The sequence below is a fragment of the Pipra filicauda genome, unplaced genomic scaffold (genome assembly GCF_003945595.2).
Source record: "Pipra filicauda isolate LSUMZ 115617 unplaced genomic scaffold, ASM394559v2 scaffold58_size5111680_pilon, whole genome shotgun sequence".
Lineage (NCBI taxonomy): Eukaryota > Metazoa > Chordata > Aves > Passeriformes > Pipridae > Pipra > Pipra filicauda.
The window spans coordinates 4,295,011-4,313,546 of NW_024104742.1; the positions used below are offsets into that span (position 1 = coordinate 4,295,011).

General features: G+C 40.8%; 1 protein-coding gene across 9 annotated transcripts in view; it reads left to right on the plus strand.

Moving 5' to 3' along the window:
* Positions 1 to 18,536, plus strand: part of LOC113985613 (prefoldin subunit 3) — a 41,226-nt gene that overhangs the window by 18,793 nt on the left and 3,897 nt on the right. For 2 of the 9 annotated variants that reach the window (XM_039387776.1, XM_039387777.1), the window contains 11 exons: positions 501 to 637; positions 921 to 1,024; positions 1,890 to 2,036; positions 2,498 to 2,557; positions 2,662 to 2,772; positions 3,581 to 3,697; positions 3,813 to 3,843; positions 4,341 to 4,461; positions 6,486 to 6,542; positions 6,870 to 6,977; positions 7,547 to 11,989. In XM_039387776.1, coding sequence (XP_039243710.1) covers positions 501 to 637; positions 921 to 1,024; positions 1,890 to 2,036; positions 2,498 to 2,557; positions 2,662 to 2,772; positions 3,581 to 3,697; positions 3,813 to 3,843; positions 4,341 to 4,461; positions 6,486 to 6,542; positions 6,870 to 6,977; positions 7,547 to 7,561 — 1,008 coding nt within the window. In that variant the 3' untranslated portion in view covers positions 7,562 to 11,989. Of the gene's footprint in view, positions 1 to 500; positions 638 to 920; positions 1,025 to 1,889; positions 2,037 to 2,497; positions 2,558 to 2,661; positions 2,773 to 3,580; positions 3,698 to 3,812; positions 3,844 to 4,340; positions 4,462 to 6,335; positions 6,360 to 6,485; positions 6,543 to 6,869; positions 6,978 to 7,546; positions 11,990 to 12,961; positions 13,052 to 16,696; positions 16,822 to 17,860; positions 17,928 to 18,386; positions 18,486 to 18,536 lie in introns of those variants that run through there. The other 7 variants (XM_039387780.1, XM_039387775.1, XM_027716512.2 and 4 more) reach the window with 7 other exon arrangements.

Sequence of the window (18,536 nt, forward strand, 5' to 3'; positions counted from 1 at the left end):
CATATCTAGAGTAATGAGGGATGTAAACCTGAAATTAATGTAAACAAGATTATTCTGTTGCCAGTTTAAGAGCAACACCACCTGGATATTAGTGGGATGTACATCATCTTCACTGATTTCTGAACATCTGAATTGAACTATGAAGATCCATAAGTAGGGAGATGCATCTGCCTGAGCAAAGGTCCGCTGACCTGTTTCTCTGAGTGGCTCTGGAGGGTATCTAGACTGCAGCTTGACTAGAAGTGGTTACTTCTAGGTAGTTGTGGATAGCTTAAAAAATAATTATTTAAAACATCAAGTCTCACCTTGATTTTACATTACAAATACTCTTTTATCTCCAATTTCAATTACTCTTCTATTTTCAGAAGAATAACTTTACAGAAGAATAGCTTTTATTTATTAAGGCCATAATTAAAACTTCTTCTTGGAAAAGATGTTTAGGACTGAATGGTTAATAAATTAATAAGACTAAAATTCCAACTGTCTATCTCATCTTTCAGGAGCAGCGATTAAGAGAGATTTCTGTAGTATCAAATTCCACTTCCACATCAGCATCCCCAAGCACTTTATCAGGAAAAAGTGTGAATACCACTGTAGCTGTTGACCTCTTTGCTGCACCAGCACCCACAACAAATAGGTGAGAGATACTTTGCTTTCTGAAGGAAGCAGAAATTACTGCAGTGCCCTGTAGCTCCACAGTGGCTGTAAAGCACCAATCCTGGTTACTTCTCGAGTACATTTTGCTGATGCTTTCTTTTGGTATGTTAAATGCTAAATTGTGAGGTTTTGTACCACTGTTATTGATGGGCTATTAGTGAATAAGAGAAAATGAGATTGGTGTGAGTGTTCATATAACACAAGAATACAATGCCCGTTATGTATCTTCATATTTCTCTCTCTCTCTCTCATTTCTTATTCAGCATGCCCAACCTTTCTAGTGATCTTTTTGATCTTCAGCCTGCATTTGTTCCAACTGTGCAGAGTACTCCAGCTATATCAACATCAGCAAGCAGTGCTTGGGGAGGTGAGCTCATACCTTGATTTGACTCTTAGTGATGGGTGACTTCTTAGAATACAGGAAGAAAATACAGGTTCAATACTTAATTGAATCCACATCTTAAGCGTTAATTACTTTGCATCCAAACATTTCTGTTCTTGACAAAATAGAAAATAAATAATCTGAAAGCTGTGGCAAACTTTCTTTAACATGTAGCAGTAGTGTTGATGTCCAGTCGATGGAATGAAGGAGCCCTTCAATAAAAGGTAGAAGAAGTGTAACTGAAAGTCAAAATTTAAAAATGCTGGGAAATATAAACTAAGCAAATGTAACTGAAAAGATGCTGGACTAGTATTTCCATTTCATTAAGCAAAATTTAATATACTTTTCATTTAAAAGGTACTGCTAACTTCAAAGTTCTCATAATAAAGCTGTGTATCCTGGTTTCTTGGGCACAGCATTCTCTGTACCCTCACCCATCCTTCCAAAGAATGATCAGATGTCAAAGAAATGGCTCAAATGCCTAAAGAAGGCAATGTTAACACCATGGTAAATGTTGGTATTTTAATAGGTGGACTTGATACCCTTATGTGCTATTTAAAAGATAGATTATTGAAGCCAAAAATGTAGTATCTAACTTCTTTGATTGATACATGTTCTGTCATTCTCCCCTTCCCATCCAATGATAATACTAGAATTATTTTCCCTAAATAGAGAGAGCTATTAGGATTTTTATCTGAAACTAAGAATTTGTATCTAAATGAGCTGATCACAAGGTGGAATATTTACAATTTGGCTTTATTTAGAAATTCTCATATTCAATCATTTCAGTCTGTTTTTCTTTTCCATTATTTGTACTCTGTATTCTTTCCTTCACTTCTGCATCTGAAAGGTCCTTTCTCGTCTTCAAATGGTTGTGTTGGTTCTCCACCTCATCTGGACATCTTTGACATGAAGCCAGTTGAAGAAGCTGTAAAATCTGCCACCCCTTTCATCAATTCTTCTTTTTCCTCCAAACAAACGGTGGAACCGTTTAGTGGTAAAAAACCAAACAAACCCCATGTAATCTATTTGCAACTGGAGATAATAATAATGCTGATAAAAGTGGGCCATGTAATTTTTTTGTGGTTTGGGCCAATTTTCACTTTTGATTAAGAAGTGAAAATGGTGCCTTAATTCCAGGTGTAGTAAATTATATGTTTCCTTAAACTTTTATTTCTATAGTTGAAATAAATTATTATTTTGTTCAGTTTGCCCAACATAGATATCCTAAGACTTGCAGTGTTGCTGGAATTTTTGCGGATTTCTTTCAAACTGCAACCGCCTTTCTCTTTTGTAATGGGGAATGCAGGAGTTACTTGGCTCTTCAAATCTGTAAAATAAAAAAATCTCTTCATAATATTTAAGATTTTTAATTTTTAAGTGCAGAATTAGTTCTTGCATCTCCTCTTCCTTTTTCTCTTGAAAACTGATCTTATTTTCTTCTCTCTTTTTACAAAGATGACTTTAGTGGTCATAAACCTACGTATGCTTCTGTGTATCATCCTCTGACTGTTGATGGTAATTTCAGTTTTTTTGGTTTTTTTTTAAAAAACTTTCTGGTTTCTCTGTATTTAGTGGTATTACTTCAGGGGTATATTTCATTACTCAACTCTTTTTTTCAGGTTTCCCTCTTCATTCAGCTCCTCCAAGTACCACCTCTTCAACAATTAATGTGGACTTTGATGCTGTTTTTGGAGGAAAATCTTCAGCACCAGAGTACAGGACTGCAAGTGGTAAAAACTGGCTTATGACTAATTTATACCCTACAGGCAACAGTTGCTTAACAATTTAGCATAATTGCTCTTGCAGTTCAAAATTTAATAACTTAATATATTTGCAAGGTGATTATGGGCCTGATAAGAGGCAATCAGTTCAGTTGTAGTTACTTGCTTTAAAATAGCTCTGACTAATTTCATCCATTGTGTAATAATGGTTTCCTCTCTTTCTGGGGGAGCGAACTTTGAACGTGGCCCACTGGATCTCCCTTAACGGGTAAGCTCGTGTTCATTTGTTTTCAGTGCTTAGGACTTCAGTGTTTTCTCTTGCTACATGATAATGAGTTCCCTCAGACTCCACTCAGAGGCATTGTACTTGCAGAAATGCAAAACTAGGGTTGTGTGTGTGTTGCTTGAAGAATATCTGAGTTACAGTCCTGGTCTTCTATATAGTAAAGGAGCTCTTGTGTACATTCAGGATACTGGCAGTATCATGAAAGTACCACTGTATTGAAACTAACTTTAACAACCCCACTTCTTCTTATTTTGAAAATGACATTAGTGTCTGTTGAAGTACAATTAAAGATTTTACTGGATTAGTAGCTACAATATAGTATTTCATTAAAAACTAAGAGGTTAAATTCTGCTTCCATCCAAGTCTTAGACACTTCCAGCATGTTGAACCTCCACATAAAACTACTCAAATTACTTAGTGTTCTGTAAAGAAAATATCTCCCTGGATTATGGATGTCTTTTTTTAAATGCAGTGTAACCATTTTGTTAACAGTTTGCTTTTGTGCTCTTGGTTTAGCTTTTACCTTTCTAGATGATGTGTTGCAACCCACAGTACCACCACAAAGTCAAAGAGCCAGTGTAACCAGCCAGCAAAGCGGAAAAATTTTGGCAAATGACCTTGATTCTTCACTTGCTAATCTAGTAGGAAGTAAGTGTGAATCTTTTAAAATTAACTTGCTTATTTGTTACTGAAAGCAAAACAAGCTTTTCCCCTCCAGAATTAAAAATGCTTAAGAATTTTGTCTGTTTCTTTTCCCCCACAGATCTTGGCTTTGGAGGAACTCCATCCAAAAAGTAAGAGCATATATGTTTTTAGAGTGTTCTCACATGACTGTTTGGTAGTCTCTGGCACAGTTGACCAGCACTAACATGGGAAGAGTCTCAGCTCTTGAAATAATCTGAAATAATCAAGAACCACATTGAAACAGTACGTTTGTGGTCAGTCACCATAACACAGTCAACCTCAACTTTTGAAGTAGTTCATTTCAGTTTTGCAATTGTTGTATTTTTACTGAAGCATCGTGAAAGATCTTGCAGTTGCATCAAACTCCAGTTAACCATTGTGCTGTACAGTGCAGTAATGATAGTTTACTTTTAACACAATCAGAACACCCCAGACTTCACACTTACTGGAGCAGAGATACATAAGTAGTTACTGAAATCTGAGTGTTTCTCCCACCCGTAGATTCAGCCGTGTACATGTATTTAAGCATGTTTTGGTTTCCCGTTATGTTGTTGTTACTCTTGCTGTTGCCCGCCTGTAAAAACTAATACCACAATTTCATTTTTAGGTCAGACATGCAGTGGTCCCAGCCTACAGAGAAAAAACTTACTGGTGGAACTAACTGGCAAGCAAAAACAAGCACATCGACCACATGGAACCCGACTCCCCTACCCACCATTCCACACATGGTAATTTCTGTACTATGAAATCACACTTCATTCTAGCAAATGTTGCTTCTCTGCTCGAAATAACTTAAAAAGAACAGCCAAGGCGTTTGGGACAAGACTGGCAGCAGGGGGGAAAATGCTGGTAGGATCATGGAATCATGCAGAATGACATAGAGATTTTAGTATGCTTTATTTCCCTTCATTGTAAAACTTGTCCATTAAAGATTTATGTCTCAAGTGAAAGGCTGATTACCTGTCTCAGTTCATAAGTTCTTTTTGGATTGAAAAATATTATCCCAATCCAGAAAACTCCTGATGTGCATGTTTGAGATGCTTCCGCTCCCCTTCCCAGGCACATGTGCACAAATACACATCCTAAGAATGAGTTTTAGGGGAAAACTGCTGTTCCTTCCAGTTTTTGCTCCTTTTTCAGTTTTATCACATGAAATACTGCTGCAACCCCTGTAAGGCACCTTAATCCTCAGGTCAAACAGCACTTTGGACTTTTGATAATGCTCAAGAGCAGCTTTGTATTTTTAACATAGTACAAAATGCTAAGTGGATCCTTTACAGTTATTTAAATGAAGAGTTTTCATTTCTTAGAGGGATACTTGTAGGCAGCTGACTTTTCTTGGGCTCTTAGAAGAGATTTTTCGAGTATCTTGTATTCATACAAATACAAACTTCTGAAATATAGCTGCCTTAGAGGGCAGTAGAATGTTCATCTCAGTTATATGTACAACTTAGGGTAATTACTACATTTGCTATGAATTTTGGACTGCTGTCTGACTGCATTTTGCAATAAGAATAGCTAACCTCTGATCACTGTTTTCCTCGTCTTACATGACTATGCTCATTCAGAATTAGCAAAGTTGAGTAGAATATTACATCCAGTTTTGGACTCAAAAATGAGACTAAAAAATTTAGATGAGAGGGTGTCTCAATTGTATGGCACTTTCATGTGAGATTTTTTGAGACCACACCATCTCTTTAACCCCTCTTGATGCTCTAGAACATGTTAGAGTGCTGATGCACTGTGGATTTGGGATTTGTGGTTTTATTTCATATGTTCATGTTTATTACTTTCTGGTCTAAGCATTTGAGTGTTTTGTGCCAGATATCTGCTCAGGCATTTACATGGAACTCCAGCAATTGATGGTGCACAGATCTAGCCCAGATATGAGCACCTTTAGAATCTGTGTCCCAGTACTGAAAAGCTCTCCCTGTCATGGCTTGGCCTGTGGCATTCACGGTACTAACCCTCCAATTCATGTATCACCTGCTTACTATTCCATAGCCAAGTGTTTTGTTTAGCACTCAATTTCCAGTATAATTAGCACTGTTTAACAAAGTGTGGCAATATGAAGAGCATGCATTGCTGTGCCTGTGAACATAACCTGATACAAGGCTTAAGATGCTCTTCATTTTTCTTCTTCCATATTGTGATATGTTGCAGACATGAGATCTTGGTATGGAGCAACATTCACATGACTAAACATCTGTTGCTATTTGCTTTTTAAGCGAAATGGTCACTGCCTTCCTTGTGTTTTTACTATGCCCTTCTCACACATAGTGGGAGGAAGAAGGAATGTTTCATGCTGTGTCCTCTAAAAGCTTCTCACACACGTGCTTGTGCAAGGAATATACTCACATCTGGCTAGGTGTAGTAAAACTTCTAATTTTTCTGTAAGTCATGTTAGTGATAAGCTTTCTAAGCATAGTTGCTGATGTTATTGTTCTTGCACTTTTTTTCCTCCCACTTTGATTGTTTTAATACGTGAGTTGAGCATAGCTACAGACTGTTATGGTACTGGACTTGAATCCATCCCTTGGTTAGAATTTCCAGTTTGAATACCTATTAAATAATTTTCTGTCTTATCCTTTTGCTGTGCCAGAATGGAGTACACTATCCTGGATATGTAAGTCGATTTCTTGTAAATATGTTGGTTATTTCAAGTACCGAAAAATGTCTTTTTCAAAGTTTTATATATAGTGCTAGTATGCATGAGCTTCTCTAAAATATATCAACATTTTCTTGATTGAAGGTACCTGCTCCTATCACATACCCGTTGACCACACCTCAAGTGCCTGTATATGGAATGGTAAGAAATGTGATTGTTTTATATTCCTGAAAACTAAGTTTTCTTCTCTAGTGAGTTCCATGGCATGCATTATTATGTACAAACCATTCTGTAACTTCAGTATATTGACAATACTGTTTGAAATCTGATAGCTTTTTCACACTCTGCATTGAAAGAGATTACTCTAAATTTTATATAGCAGGTTTTTTAAAAGCTTTGACTTTACTCTGTGTGTGTGTGTCTATATGCTTATTTTCTACTATAATTAAATGCAAAAAAAAGAAGTATCTTGTGGAATTAGTTTGAATTTTATATACTTGTCTTGTGGGGGTTTTGTTTTTCTAACAGGTACCTCCTCAGGTTGGAGCTGCTCCTTTGATGGCACCCCAGTCAATGATGTATACACAGCCTGGTCTAAGGCCAACAAATCCTTTTGCACCTGTTTCTGAAACTCAGGTGAACGGTGTTCTTTAACCTTGTGATGACTTTGAAACTTTAGTCTTGGTAAAAGCAACCAAATGCTTCATGAAGAGCTGCTGGTGTAATTCTGTGGAAGCGAGGGGTTCCTCAGCAGCTTTTGATGGTCAGGAGACAAATTCAGATATGACATCATACAATTGCAGGAAGCAAGGAAGAAATTAAAAATGAGAGATTTAGTGGTATATCTCTCACTGTGTCAGTATTAAGAAATTGGGAGTGGTGAAGATATGTAGGTTTCAGACTTCCTGTGACATTAGCTGGATACTTGGTTTAGTCATACTGACTAGAGCAGTGTTGAAAGCTTCCTGAAGGATCAAGGGATGGGGGAGTGAAAAAGGCTTGGACAGAGGTCATTGAAGCTGGAGAAACTATGTACTCCTGTCATCCAAATATGTTAGTCTTAATGTCTCTCGGGGGTGTTTTAAAGTGCCAAAGCCTACAGACTTAACTTGTAAGTAATGAGGCAGTCGAATGGATTCATAATTCTGACACAGAGAAACCCTGTGTTATTTAAGTGGCATTAATATGTTATCTCTGCTTCACAGATACAGTTTATGTAGAGCCACCAAAGCAACAAGATGTGAGAACAACCAAATACTGGTAAAAAAATGAAAAGACTGAATTTCAATCTTTCCATGATGTATTCCTGAACAGGGCAACTGTTTTTTCCCTGTATAATACAATATTATTTTGAATTGCAATGCTTTAGAGATTCTTGTTTATAACAGTCACTGCAGTGTGAAGTCATGTTTGTTCCCTGGTTTTTATTATTTTTTTTTAAACTGCTCAGCAGAAAACTGTATTTTTGAGATTGACTCAGAAGGTGCAAGCTGGATTATCATCTTCAAAGCCGAAGAGAAGGTTACATGATTGCTCTACAACCTTAATCATCAGTGGATGACCTTGGGAATTGACTGAGGATGTCAAAGCTATTTATTTTCTCCATAAATTCTGTGGCTGTTGTAACCAAGACACAACACAAATCAAGTTGAGCAATAAAATTTTTATGTGCTCTAATAAATACTCCGACAGAGCAATGCTTGCATTATCATAAAAGGCCAATGTTGTGTGAAATCAGACAGCTTTTTCACATTAGAATAGCTTATAGTAATTTGCAAACTTTATAATGTGAGTTTGAAATGCTGTGAATCAACAAGACACATACTTATTACATATATATATATATATATATATATAGTAAAAATAACAAATTGCTCCATTGGTATATCAGTGTTACAGGGGGAGTTAAAAGAGCCGGGCTCTGATGTGGGCTGCAAGTCTGTGATGGAGGAGGGGACAAGTGTGTGACAGAACAGCACGTGCAGCCTGCAACAGGTGACAGGAGCTGCACTTCCATCAGGTACCTTCTCTGCAGGTGGCATCTTTAATTCTTCAAGGAAGAGTAGCTTTGGGAGCCAGTGCCTGTAGGTGTCCCCAACCTCAGCACACGGGAGCAATCTCAAAATCCTGTTGCCAACTGCAATCGAGACAAGAGATCCAGTTCTTCTTTTTAAAGTTCATTAGGTCAAAAGACTCAAACCTTGCAGTCATGCTGACACACTTGTGAACTGGCAACTATATGGAAATTATCCGGCTGTAGAAAATAGCTTGTGCTGCTTTTTTGAAATAAGAACCTAGTTGTAAACCATATAAAAGTAATTATTTTTAAATGTGTAAATATGTGCAAACTTTTAGATAATCGTTTCTTTGATGCTGCAGTAATCTTTTTCTTCTGTAGTAATTTCAAGGTTCAAATGCTACGTTAAGAAATCCAGACTCTTTTTGAGAGGAAAATCTTTTAAATCAACTAATTTATGAGGTATTGCTGTTCACAATGGGTCAGATGTGTACAGACTTCTGGCACATCTTTTGTATTTAAGAATCTTCCTCCAGAACTGAAATTGGCTATGAAAATGCCTTATCTTGTATTTTTCACTGTCTGATAAAAAGTGATAGCATTAAAAAAACCCAGTAGTTATAATAAGTAGATGGAACTGGGAACAACCTTTCCTCCAGAAGTTTCATGGCAGAACACAATGAAAAGCTCTCCCATAAAATTACTTCTAATGATTAATATTAAAGCTGAGTTTTCAAAAAATGAGTAGTTTTCTGTTGTTACAGTAAATAGACCTCCAGAGTAGTAAGTCTTTTATCTTTTGGAGAGTCTGTAATTGCAGAAATGCCTCTGATTCTGACCACAAATGCAGGTAGGCCTGAGAATCTTGTCAAACTCTCTGGTAGAGAACTTCTAAATTACAGCATGTTCCTCAAAGTGGGAACATGCCTTCTCTTTTTCCCAATGCTTAATTCTGTCCAAAGAGTGCAAAAGCAGTATCTCTTAACCCTATGAAAATATTTTTGCCAAATGAAATAACATAAAAGAAGCAAAATAAAACTCCACTCCCCAACCCTTGGAATCTGTAACTGCTGATTTCTTGGGAAATGTAACCTTGCAGAAATTTAAAACTCAGAGTTCCTTGATGTTAAAAGAATTTGGACCAGTATATGGCAATTTAATGTTCAAGTTTGAATTACAAAGGGCTTCAAGCTTTAAACCACCTTTGCTGGGTTGAACAACTGTACCATTTTAAGCCAATGAGTTCTTCAGTGCCTATAGTTGCCCTCCACATGACGAGGGAATAGATGCCATTTAGAGTAAGTCATTGTGTTGAGGGGACTGTTCATTTAAGAAGTAGTTGAATTCCATTGATTTATTCAGCAATGCAAAGTCTTGTGTTCAGATTAGACCAGTACATGTTATAAATGTTATAAATGTCTGGGCATTAGTGACAGAGGTGAGAGCGCTACAAGCAGGCAGTTCCATGCACTGTAAGCTGTTAGGTCTCCTTCATACTGAGTTGTATAAGTAATAATTAATTATTTTAATAAAATATACAAATAAATGCCTGGCAAGCAGTATATATTTGTTATAACTTTATTGCAGAGCATTCTGAATACCTGGAATGTACTTGGCTCAGAAATGGATTTAGTACTAGGTAATAGTTTGCACTACTTCTGATTTGCTCTGGATCTTTTTAATGGTTCTTTGGTTAGCTTTCTTGTAGCAAAGCTGTCTGATACCAGTTTATTTAGTATTAAAAAAGGAGAAACAGCCACAAAGTACATTCTGAAGACTTTATAACCTACCTTCTTTTTAGTCTCCTTCACAATGTTTGATACTTTGAAACACAGTATTCACTTTGATCCCTGTGAAGCAAAGGTTGCTTCTCTCTGCACGCAAGTGCACAGGACTGGGTTTTGCCAACCTCTTCCTCATGCACGTATTGGAATGCATAAAATGGCAGAGTGTATGTTTCAATAACATAATTCATACATAAGAAGTGAAAACCAAGGACTTGGGAGATGCTGTCAAGGCTTTTATGGCTCAGAAAAAAACACCCAACACTTTGAAGACCAAGGTTGTTCTTGAAGGGTGACTGTAACAGGCCAAGGAGCTGCAAATAGAAGTTATGATGAGTAAAACAATGAAGAGAGATGTATAGAAATGTGACTTTTCTTCCAGTTTGTTTGGTCAGAATCACATTGTGAACACTTCAGAAAGCAGGTAACTCAGATGTCTCTCTGTGTCTGCCTGCACAAGGAGGAAGACTCAAAGTACTCCGTGGGCTTTGCATTACTGTGCTGTAGTGGGTCATTTGAGCCACACTGGTGGGAGTTGGTGCTGCTTCAGGCAGGCTGTCCATCATGGGATGCAACATAGGGTAACTTCTGGGGCAATTGGGAAAGGTGGATTGTGTGAGGCCTGTTGGACTTGAACGTGTATCTCCTTTTAAATAACTGGGGGTTTCTGTTGTTCTCTAGATATAGTTTGACTTTGCCTCCAAGAAGTTACTGATTTTTTTTATATATAAAAAATAATAATTTTGGACATGTGTACTAGAGAAACCTCAGTTCTGTGCCCAGTGGTGGAATATTTGTAGGTAAAAATAACAAATGGACTTTCGGTTTAGAAAAACCAACAACAACAACAAACAACAGCAAAAACCACACATACAAAAGTAACAACAACAAAACTTCTGACTGCCAGATTGAATACAGGGTGTATTCCCAGCTGGGTTTTTTGGTGTGTGGCAGGGAGGGGGGGTTACAATTAGAATAGTAATGCACTGTGGATCGGTGCTTAATTTGTACATAAAAAGGAAAACTTTTTGTTTTGGGTAGTTTGTATTGTAAGGACAGCATCTAAAGGCACTGTGTATCAGTCATCTATTTCCATTTAAAAGATTATATTTTTGAGCAATGGAAACTGTACATGTTATCATTTATACATTACTGATAGGTAGGAATAGAGAAAACCTGTTGCTATGACTCTGAAGATGTATCTGACTTGTCATTGATCTGTACATCGCTGCATCACTACCTTATACAAATTCTCATGCTCATTTAGTTAAGGAGATTGTAGTAACTGGTACAGTTACAACAGGAATTGTAACGTCAAAACTTTCAGTATATCTCAATGTGTATCCTTGTAGTTAAGTTTAATCCTTTACCAAATGTTTGGCTGGAATTTCATCTTGGAGCAATGACACAATCGGTGCTGGAACAGATTTCCCTCACCCCAACCCACACTTTATTTATTTGATAGGTCTTGTTTTGTATGTTATGTTTTCCCCCATGACAGGTTTGTGCCTTTTATTGGATATTTATTTAAAAGGAGCGATAATTTAGGTTGCTTTTTTTCAGATGTATTCTTGTACAGCTGTTCCTTTATGTGAGTTCCTTCGTTTTATAAGAATACAGAATGTGTGGAATATACTAGCCACAAACTGGAAAAAAATTTTGAGGGTTTATGTTCTATGAATAATTTTTTTTAAATGAAGCCTAAGCACAAGACTGGCTGTGTTGATATTTTAATTGTGGAACTTCACAATTTGTTAATACGCAAATTGTTTGTTTTTTAAAAACTGCTCATATCCAATTATTTGATGAAACAAGTTTTGGAAAAAAATAAACTTTGGCACATGCAAGATGTGTGTACGTGATTATTTTTCCAAACCACTACAGGGCTTAAGGCTATAATGCTGATAATGGCTGAATTAGGGTGTTTGAGTGCCTCGTTATGCCTCTGCATTTACATTGAAGAGAAGGCTCGAGGGAGAACTTAGAGCCACTTCATTGCCCACAGGGGCTCCAAGAGAGCTGGAGAGGGACTTGGGACAGGGTCCTGGAGTAATGGGACAGCAGAATGGCTTTAAACTGACAGAGGGCAGGGTTAGATTAGACATTGGGAAGAAACTCTTCCATGTGAGGATGGTGAGGCCTTGGCACAGGTTGCCCAGAGAAGCTGTGGATGCCCCATCCCTGGAAGTGTTCTAGGCCAGGTTGGATGGGGCCTGGAGCAACCTGGTCTAGTGGAAAGCGTAGGCACCTAAAAAGTAGGACCTGCACAGGGGTGACCTCAGGGTCTCTCCTGGGGTGCCTTGACCACCACAAAGTTAAATGTTTGGCTTTCTCACCATTTCATACCCTGAAAGTCACGACAGCAGAGAAAGTGTAAAGGTTGTTTTCATAGCTCTGTGTGTTACCCTGTAAGAAGTCTCAATACCAAAAAGCAGCAGCCTTAAAGACCGGTATTTTTAATAGTTGTATTTTTGTTTCTGGAGGTTGCAGAGGTTTCATTTGGGAGCTTGGGCTCGTTAATAGTTCATTCCTGTTGTGTGACAGCTCTGTGTCAGTGCTGAAGGCCCGGAATCCGCCACTGAACTGTAAGACCCTCATCCTCATCCTCCTGCTCCCTCTCCCGCGCCTTCCCTGGCCCCGCCCCCTGTCCCAGCCGGCCAATGGGCGCCGCCCTTTGCGGAGCGCGGCCCCGCCCGCCCCGCGCGCTGACGCCGCGCGCCCCTCCAAGACCGGCATCCAATGGGCGGTGGCGCGTGCGGCGCCGACGTGATGACGTTTGGTCCGCCGCGTGCCGGCGCGGGGCGCGCGCGCAGCGTTGGTTCCCCAAGATGGCGGCGGCCGCAGGCGGCGAGGCGGCGGCGCAGGGCGGGCGGCGCGGCCCGCTCGGCATCCCCGAGGCGGCCTTCGTGGTGAGCGGGGACGGGCACCGGGCAGCCCCGGGGCGGCCGGGGGGCGGGGGCTGAGCGCCACCAGCCGGCCCCGGCCCCCTGAGGCGGCACCTCGGCAGGGTCGCGGCCTGGCGGGCGGGCGGTGCCCCCTCATGGCCTCAGCCCTGGGCTTTTTACTGTTTGCTCCCGACCTGGTGGTGTTAAGCATTAATGCACTTTACAGGAAACTCGACCCCCGCGTTAGGCGTTACCGTGTGTTTGCACGGCCGGGCTCAGGGCGGTGAGGGGCCGCCCTGTCTCTGTGCCCCGGTCCCTCCTCACCGGGCACGCCGGGCCCCCCTGTGCCACCTCGGGCAGTGCGTGCTCCAGGCACCTTCCCCGCATCTGCCTCCCAGAGTCCCATGTGTGACTGCTGAGCAGATCCATCCTTCAGAAGGGACCATGTGTCCTTCTTGAAAACCAACAAATGTGTATCTTTCGGGAAACAGGCAGAACTTGTTTATCCAACTCTAAAAACTGATGTAGCAAGCATTTGATGATTCTCTTGACTGGCTGAAAAGGAGGAATCATTGGCTTATGCAGTGATACAATCTCACAATTGTCTGCTGTTCACGTTCTGCTGTGAGTAGGCTCTTGGTGCACCATCCTGATTGCTTCTTTATCTCATCTGATCAATAAGTATTGATCAGGGTGGCCGTCCCTGGCTGCCCTGGTGCCCTGGAAGTGTTGAGGTCTGTTCATGGTGCTGCTTTGTTACTGAGATGTTCTTGGACTTTGAAAATCTGCAGTTCTCAGATCTCTTATATCTTCGCCAGAGCTGTTTGGACTGATCAGATCCGACTGCTTTTATAGAAATACGTGGGTTTGACCTGCATTTTGGTTCTCCAGGTGTAGTGCTTTTTCTTCCCACGCATGGGACCTCACCAGACACAGGGTACAGGACACTTGGTTTCAGTGCATCCAGATTCTCCCTTTCTTTTAAGGTTTTTCAGCAGTCATTGGGCTCTGGCAAATCCTACTGGGCTGTAAAACGATTCCTGCTTGCAGCAAACTTCCTTACAGCCCTTGTGGGACCGACACAAACACAAGTGGAAGGGAAGGGCTGTGTCTTCAGCTGCCCTGTGAGACCTCACTGATCATGACAGGAGAACATGTGCTCTGTGCTGGCTCTGCAGTGGAGGTGCCACCCTGGCAGGAAACAGGAGTTAACCAAACACTTTGAGGGCATGTGTCCCATCCCTCATTCTGTGCTGGTGGCTGTTGTTGCAGCTGCTGTGTTTGGTTCTGTGTTGTTTCCTTTTCTTTTCTTTTTCTTCAGAACAGAGGTTTCTTTTCAAAAACATTATATCCTGTCATGATGATAGAAACTTTCTGATCATTTGCTTGACATTTCCCCCAGCACACGCTGCATGGGCAGCCTGACTGTGCATCTTGTCTTCAGAGGTGTTTTCTGTGAGTGTCTTGGTTCCGTAGAGGCTCTTCAAACAGTTTATGGCTGATGTCTTGTCTGAGCCATTGATCTGTGAATTCTTGTGCCTCTCCAGGTTTCAAGTGACGTTAAGCCCTGACTCAATGTTTTACTGGAGTCTTAAGAAACATTCCAGATAGACCTTCCAACTCTGGTGGGTTTGAGCTGTAGCCCAGATGTTTCCAAACAAAAAGCCTTCTTTGTTCTGCCTTCTTCAGCACGGGTGAGGATGTAAATCTGCAAACACGTGTCTCTTGTCTGTTCCCTGCACATGCCCACAGGTGCTGACAGCTCTGCAGAGGCAGTGCCTGCAGTGCTCTATTTGGGTCATCCCTCAGAAGATAACCATAGGGATGAGTGGGAATGTGCTTCCTGCTGCACTTCAAGGCTTTCACAGAGCACTCCTGTGCCTTGGCTTGACGTTTGCAAAGATTGTGTTATAGCTACAGTACAAAACATGGTGTTTTGCCAGTGAATTTTCTTCCTAAAAAGATGGAGATGAGTTTTGGCAGGTCCTTGCAGAACCTGTAAGGTGATTCTGCAGTCGAGGTGCTGCAGGATGCATGACAAAGCAGGGAGCCTGATGGCATTGACACCCAGCTGTGCCTCAGAGCTGTCCTGTCCAAGCTCAGCCTTGCAGGGGGGGAGGTGGATCCAAAGCCTGACCAGCGGCCTTGGAAACCCCAGCTGGAAAACCTGGGGGGTAAATCTGAGTCCACCTTGGATGGGGCATTATGCAGTGGGAGGAGATCACCAGTCTGCAGGGGGCCTGGATCCACTTCCCAGCATCTTTGTTCATGGGGATGTGGGTTCTGTCTGTGCACACAGACTGAGCTGGGGCAGAGGGGGGGGCCAGGCAGGGGGCTGAGCCCACCTGCCTTTGCTTTCTGCCTTGGGTGGTTCACACCAGCAGAGTCACTTCCACGAGAGGGAGTTTCATTTCACATCCTCAGGCCTCACTTCTGTGACCCTTGCTTTCTTTGTTGGAAGTTTTCTCCAAGCTTTATCAGGAGCAGGAATGCTTCCCGGGTTGTTGGGGGGGGTAGCTCAAGGCATTCCTTGGGCAGTCTGGGGTGTGGTCTCTCGAGGTCAGATCTGCCACCTGGGCCATGCTGCCTGCTGCAGTCTGTGATGGAGTTTGTGTTTCTGCTGCAGATTTCCTTAATGATAAGGAAGGTGAGGACTTCTACCAGACTCAGTAATTTCACAGTGAGTTTCTTTAGCCAAGAGTGACTCCAACTCCAGCTTTAGGAGTCTTAGTGAGGGGAAGCAGCTCCATATCTGGTATCGCTTTGGTAAGGTATTACAGTCTTTTTCTGATGTGAAACTTCTGGAATGGAGACACTGAGTTCAAAAGGAGAAGCTGAAGAGGCCTGTGGTAGGACTTCCATGGGGTTTTACTGAGCTCTGTATTAAAATAAGGGCAGAGTTACTGCAGTGGGTGAGTGGGGTCATCTTGAAATGTACACAGGTGAATGTTGGCAGGCCAGAAACACTCTGGCCTGATGTACCTTCCAGAGGCTGGGAACATTGTCCCAGGCACATGAACTGCTTCCTAGGAGCCTGAAGGAGCTGCATGCCAAGGTCAGCATCCTTGGCAGGCTCAGGCCTGTCTTCTCTGGCAGCTTTTCCAGCTGATGGTAGGACTGGCTGGAGTTGTTCCGTGGCTTCCTGCTGACTATGGAAGGAGCTTCTGAAGCCAAGCTGTTCACTGTCACAGCACCTGCCTGAGCAGATACCCCAGTTTCTCCTCTTTGTGTCTTTCTCTGTCACAACATTCTTGATCAGGCCATGATTCTTGTCCTTCTTCAGTTTTATCCTAAATAGCTTGTAATCTGATTAGCCACGGAGAAGCATTATTCTGCCTTACAGGTAGGAAACCCAGGTTTAGCTGTGCTCCCAGGATACCCATCCCTGTTAGGTGTCATTTGACATTGGCCAGGACTGAAAGCACCACTAACCAGGTACCAGCAAATACAGTTATGAAATTATCCTTAGTTCCCTACCAAAAAAGGAGGGTAGGGGGAAATGAAAAGGTGGCTAAGAAAGAAAACTAAATGATTGTGTACTCCACTCCAGAAAAGAAGTTGTATATATAAAACCCCCCTAGATGTAGCTGCAGTAAGATGATAACATGTCTGTGTCTAGGATTTCTGTAAAAGTCTTCTAACACTGAGGGTTTCTTTCTCCCCTTAAAGGAAGATGTAGATTCTTTTATGAAACAGCCTGGAAATGAGACAGCAGATGTAGTTCTTAAGAAGTTGGATGAGCAGTATCAGAAGTATAAATTTTTGGAACTTAATCTTGCTCAAAAGAAAAGGAGGTAAGTCATAATTTTTGCAGAATTGGGAAATGTTTAGCACAGTTCTGGGGTTTTTTTTAATAAATCTAGTTTTTATTAAATATCCCAAGAAATAAAAAGTTGATGGTAGGAGAGCTAATATTTATAGTACTTTTGGGAAAGCCCAGCTTTTTTCTTCCCTTTTCCTGAAAATTACATGTAAAAGAATTAACAGTGTTGCTGAATTGGTCCTGAGCCCTAAGGCCAAAAAGGACTGTTGTGTCTCTTGGTTTTGGCAGCCTGGTGTAAATGAGAATATGTTTTTATCCAGTGTTTACTGTGCCAAGCCTGTAACTATTGGTTAAGTAATCTCCTCTCTCTCCGGTAGCTTCAGGCTTGATCTGAAGCTAGGTGAGAAACAAATTGTAATTTAAAGGCTAAAATCAAAGCTTTAAGGAATATTCTCTTTAGATGAAGTTCCTTTCCTGGACAGATATCCCCAGGATCTCACCTGGAGCCCAGCTCTGGCAGTCACTGCTGTTGGAGCCCGTGGGTGGCTGGGAAGGCCGTGGGATCCGGTGCCTCTCCTGGTGCTGTCAGGAGGGGGATGCCCTCAGCTCTGGAGGGCTTTGCTTGGGGCAGTGCTCAGTCCTGTGGCTCTCAGCTCCCTGTCAGAATAGTGTGTGAGCCTCAGAAGTAACACACTTGTGTTGTTTTACCTACAGCAGTTTCTGTCTCTGCTTCTGCTGAGGTTTCCCTCTCTTTCGAGGAGATTACAAATCTGCAAAAATGTGCCGTTTTAGTTAAAAGGTGTCTGTTACTGTTACTGTGTGTTGTTGCAGTCTGAAAGGTGAATGGGTTGCTGTGCTTTGGAAGCCAGCAAACCTCAGTGTGGTGGGAGGCAGGTGAAGCTGGAGCTGAGCTGCCTTTCCATGCTATGTCTTTCAAACCTGCATTTGTAAGCCTGTTAAGATTTTCAAGTTTTAAAAGGGAGGTTGGATTGTATAATAAAACTGATCACTTGTTTAGGAAACTCTGTGTCTCTGTAAAATAATAAATCATGACTGTTGTTAATTCACAGGCTAAAAAGTCAGATTCCTGAAATTAAACAGACATTAGAAATTTTAAAACACATGCAGAAGAAAAAGGTAAACTATTTTGAATATCTAATGAGTATGAGAAAAGCTAACTACCTTTCCACCCTAACAGAACACATTGCAAGAAATGTTTTGGAGAGCACACTTAATATGCCTTAATAAATAACAGAATTGTTTTTAAAGGTATGTAGTACTTTTTGAAAGCTAGTTCAAAAAAAGTTAATGTTTGTAATGAGACTTCACTTTTAATAGTGTATAGATTGCAGCTAAGCTTTGACTTCATCTCCATTCTTTATAAAGATTTCTATGTTGTTTTTAAATATATCTTTTTTAAATGCATTATTCTTGGAGCTAATTTTAATGTTGAATTACAGTTATATAGCATTCCACCCAAGTTAATACTGTAGCAATGGCAAAAGCAGAAAAGTGTGCTCTTTACTGTAAGTTTTATATCTTTGACATAAGTTTCCAGTGAAAATAGCAACTGTAAGTTTTATCATTTGTCTTAAGGATTCCACACAACCAATGGAAACCAGATTTTTATTGGCAGATAATCTCTACTGCAAAGCTTCAGTTCCTCCTACAGATAAAGTTTGTTTGTGGTTGGGGGTAAGTAAAATGGAACTTTCTCTGAAACTGCTTAAATAACTTTTAAAAGGC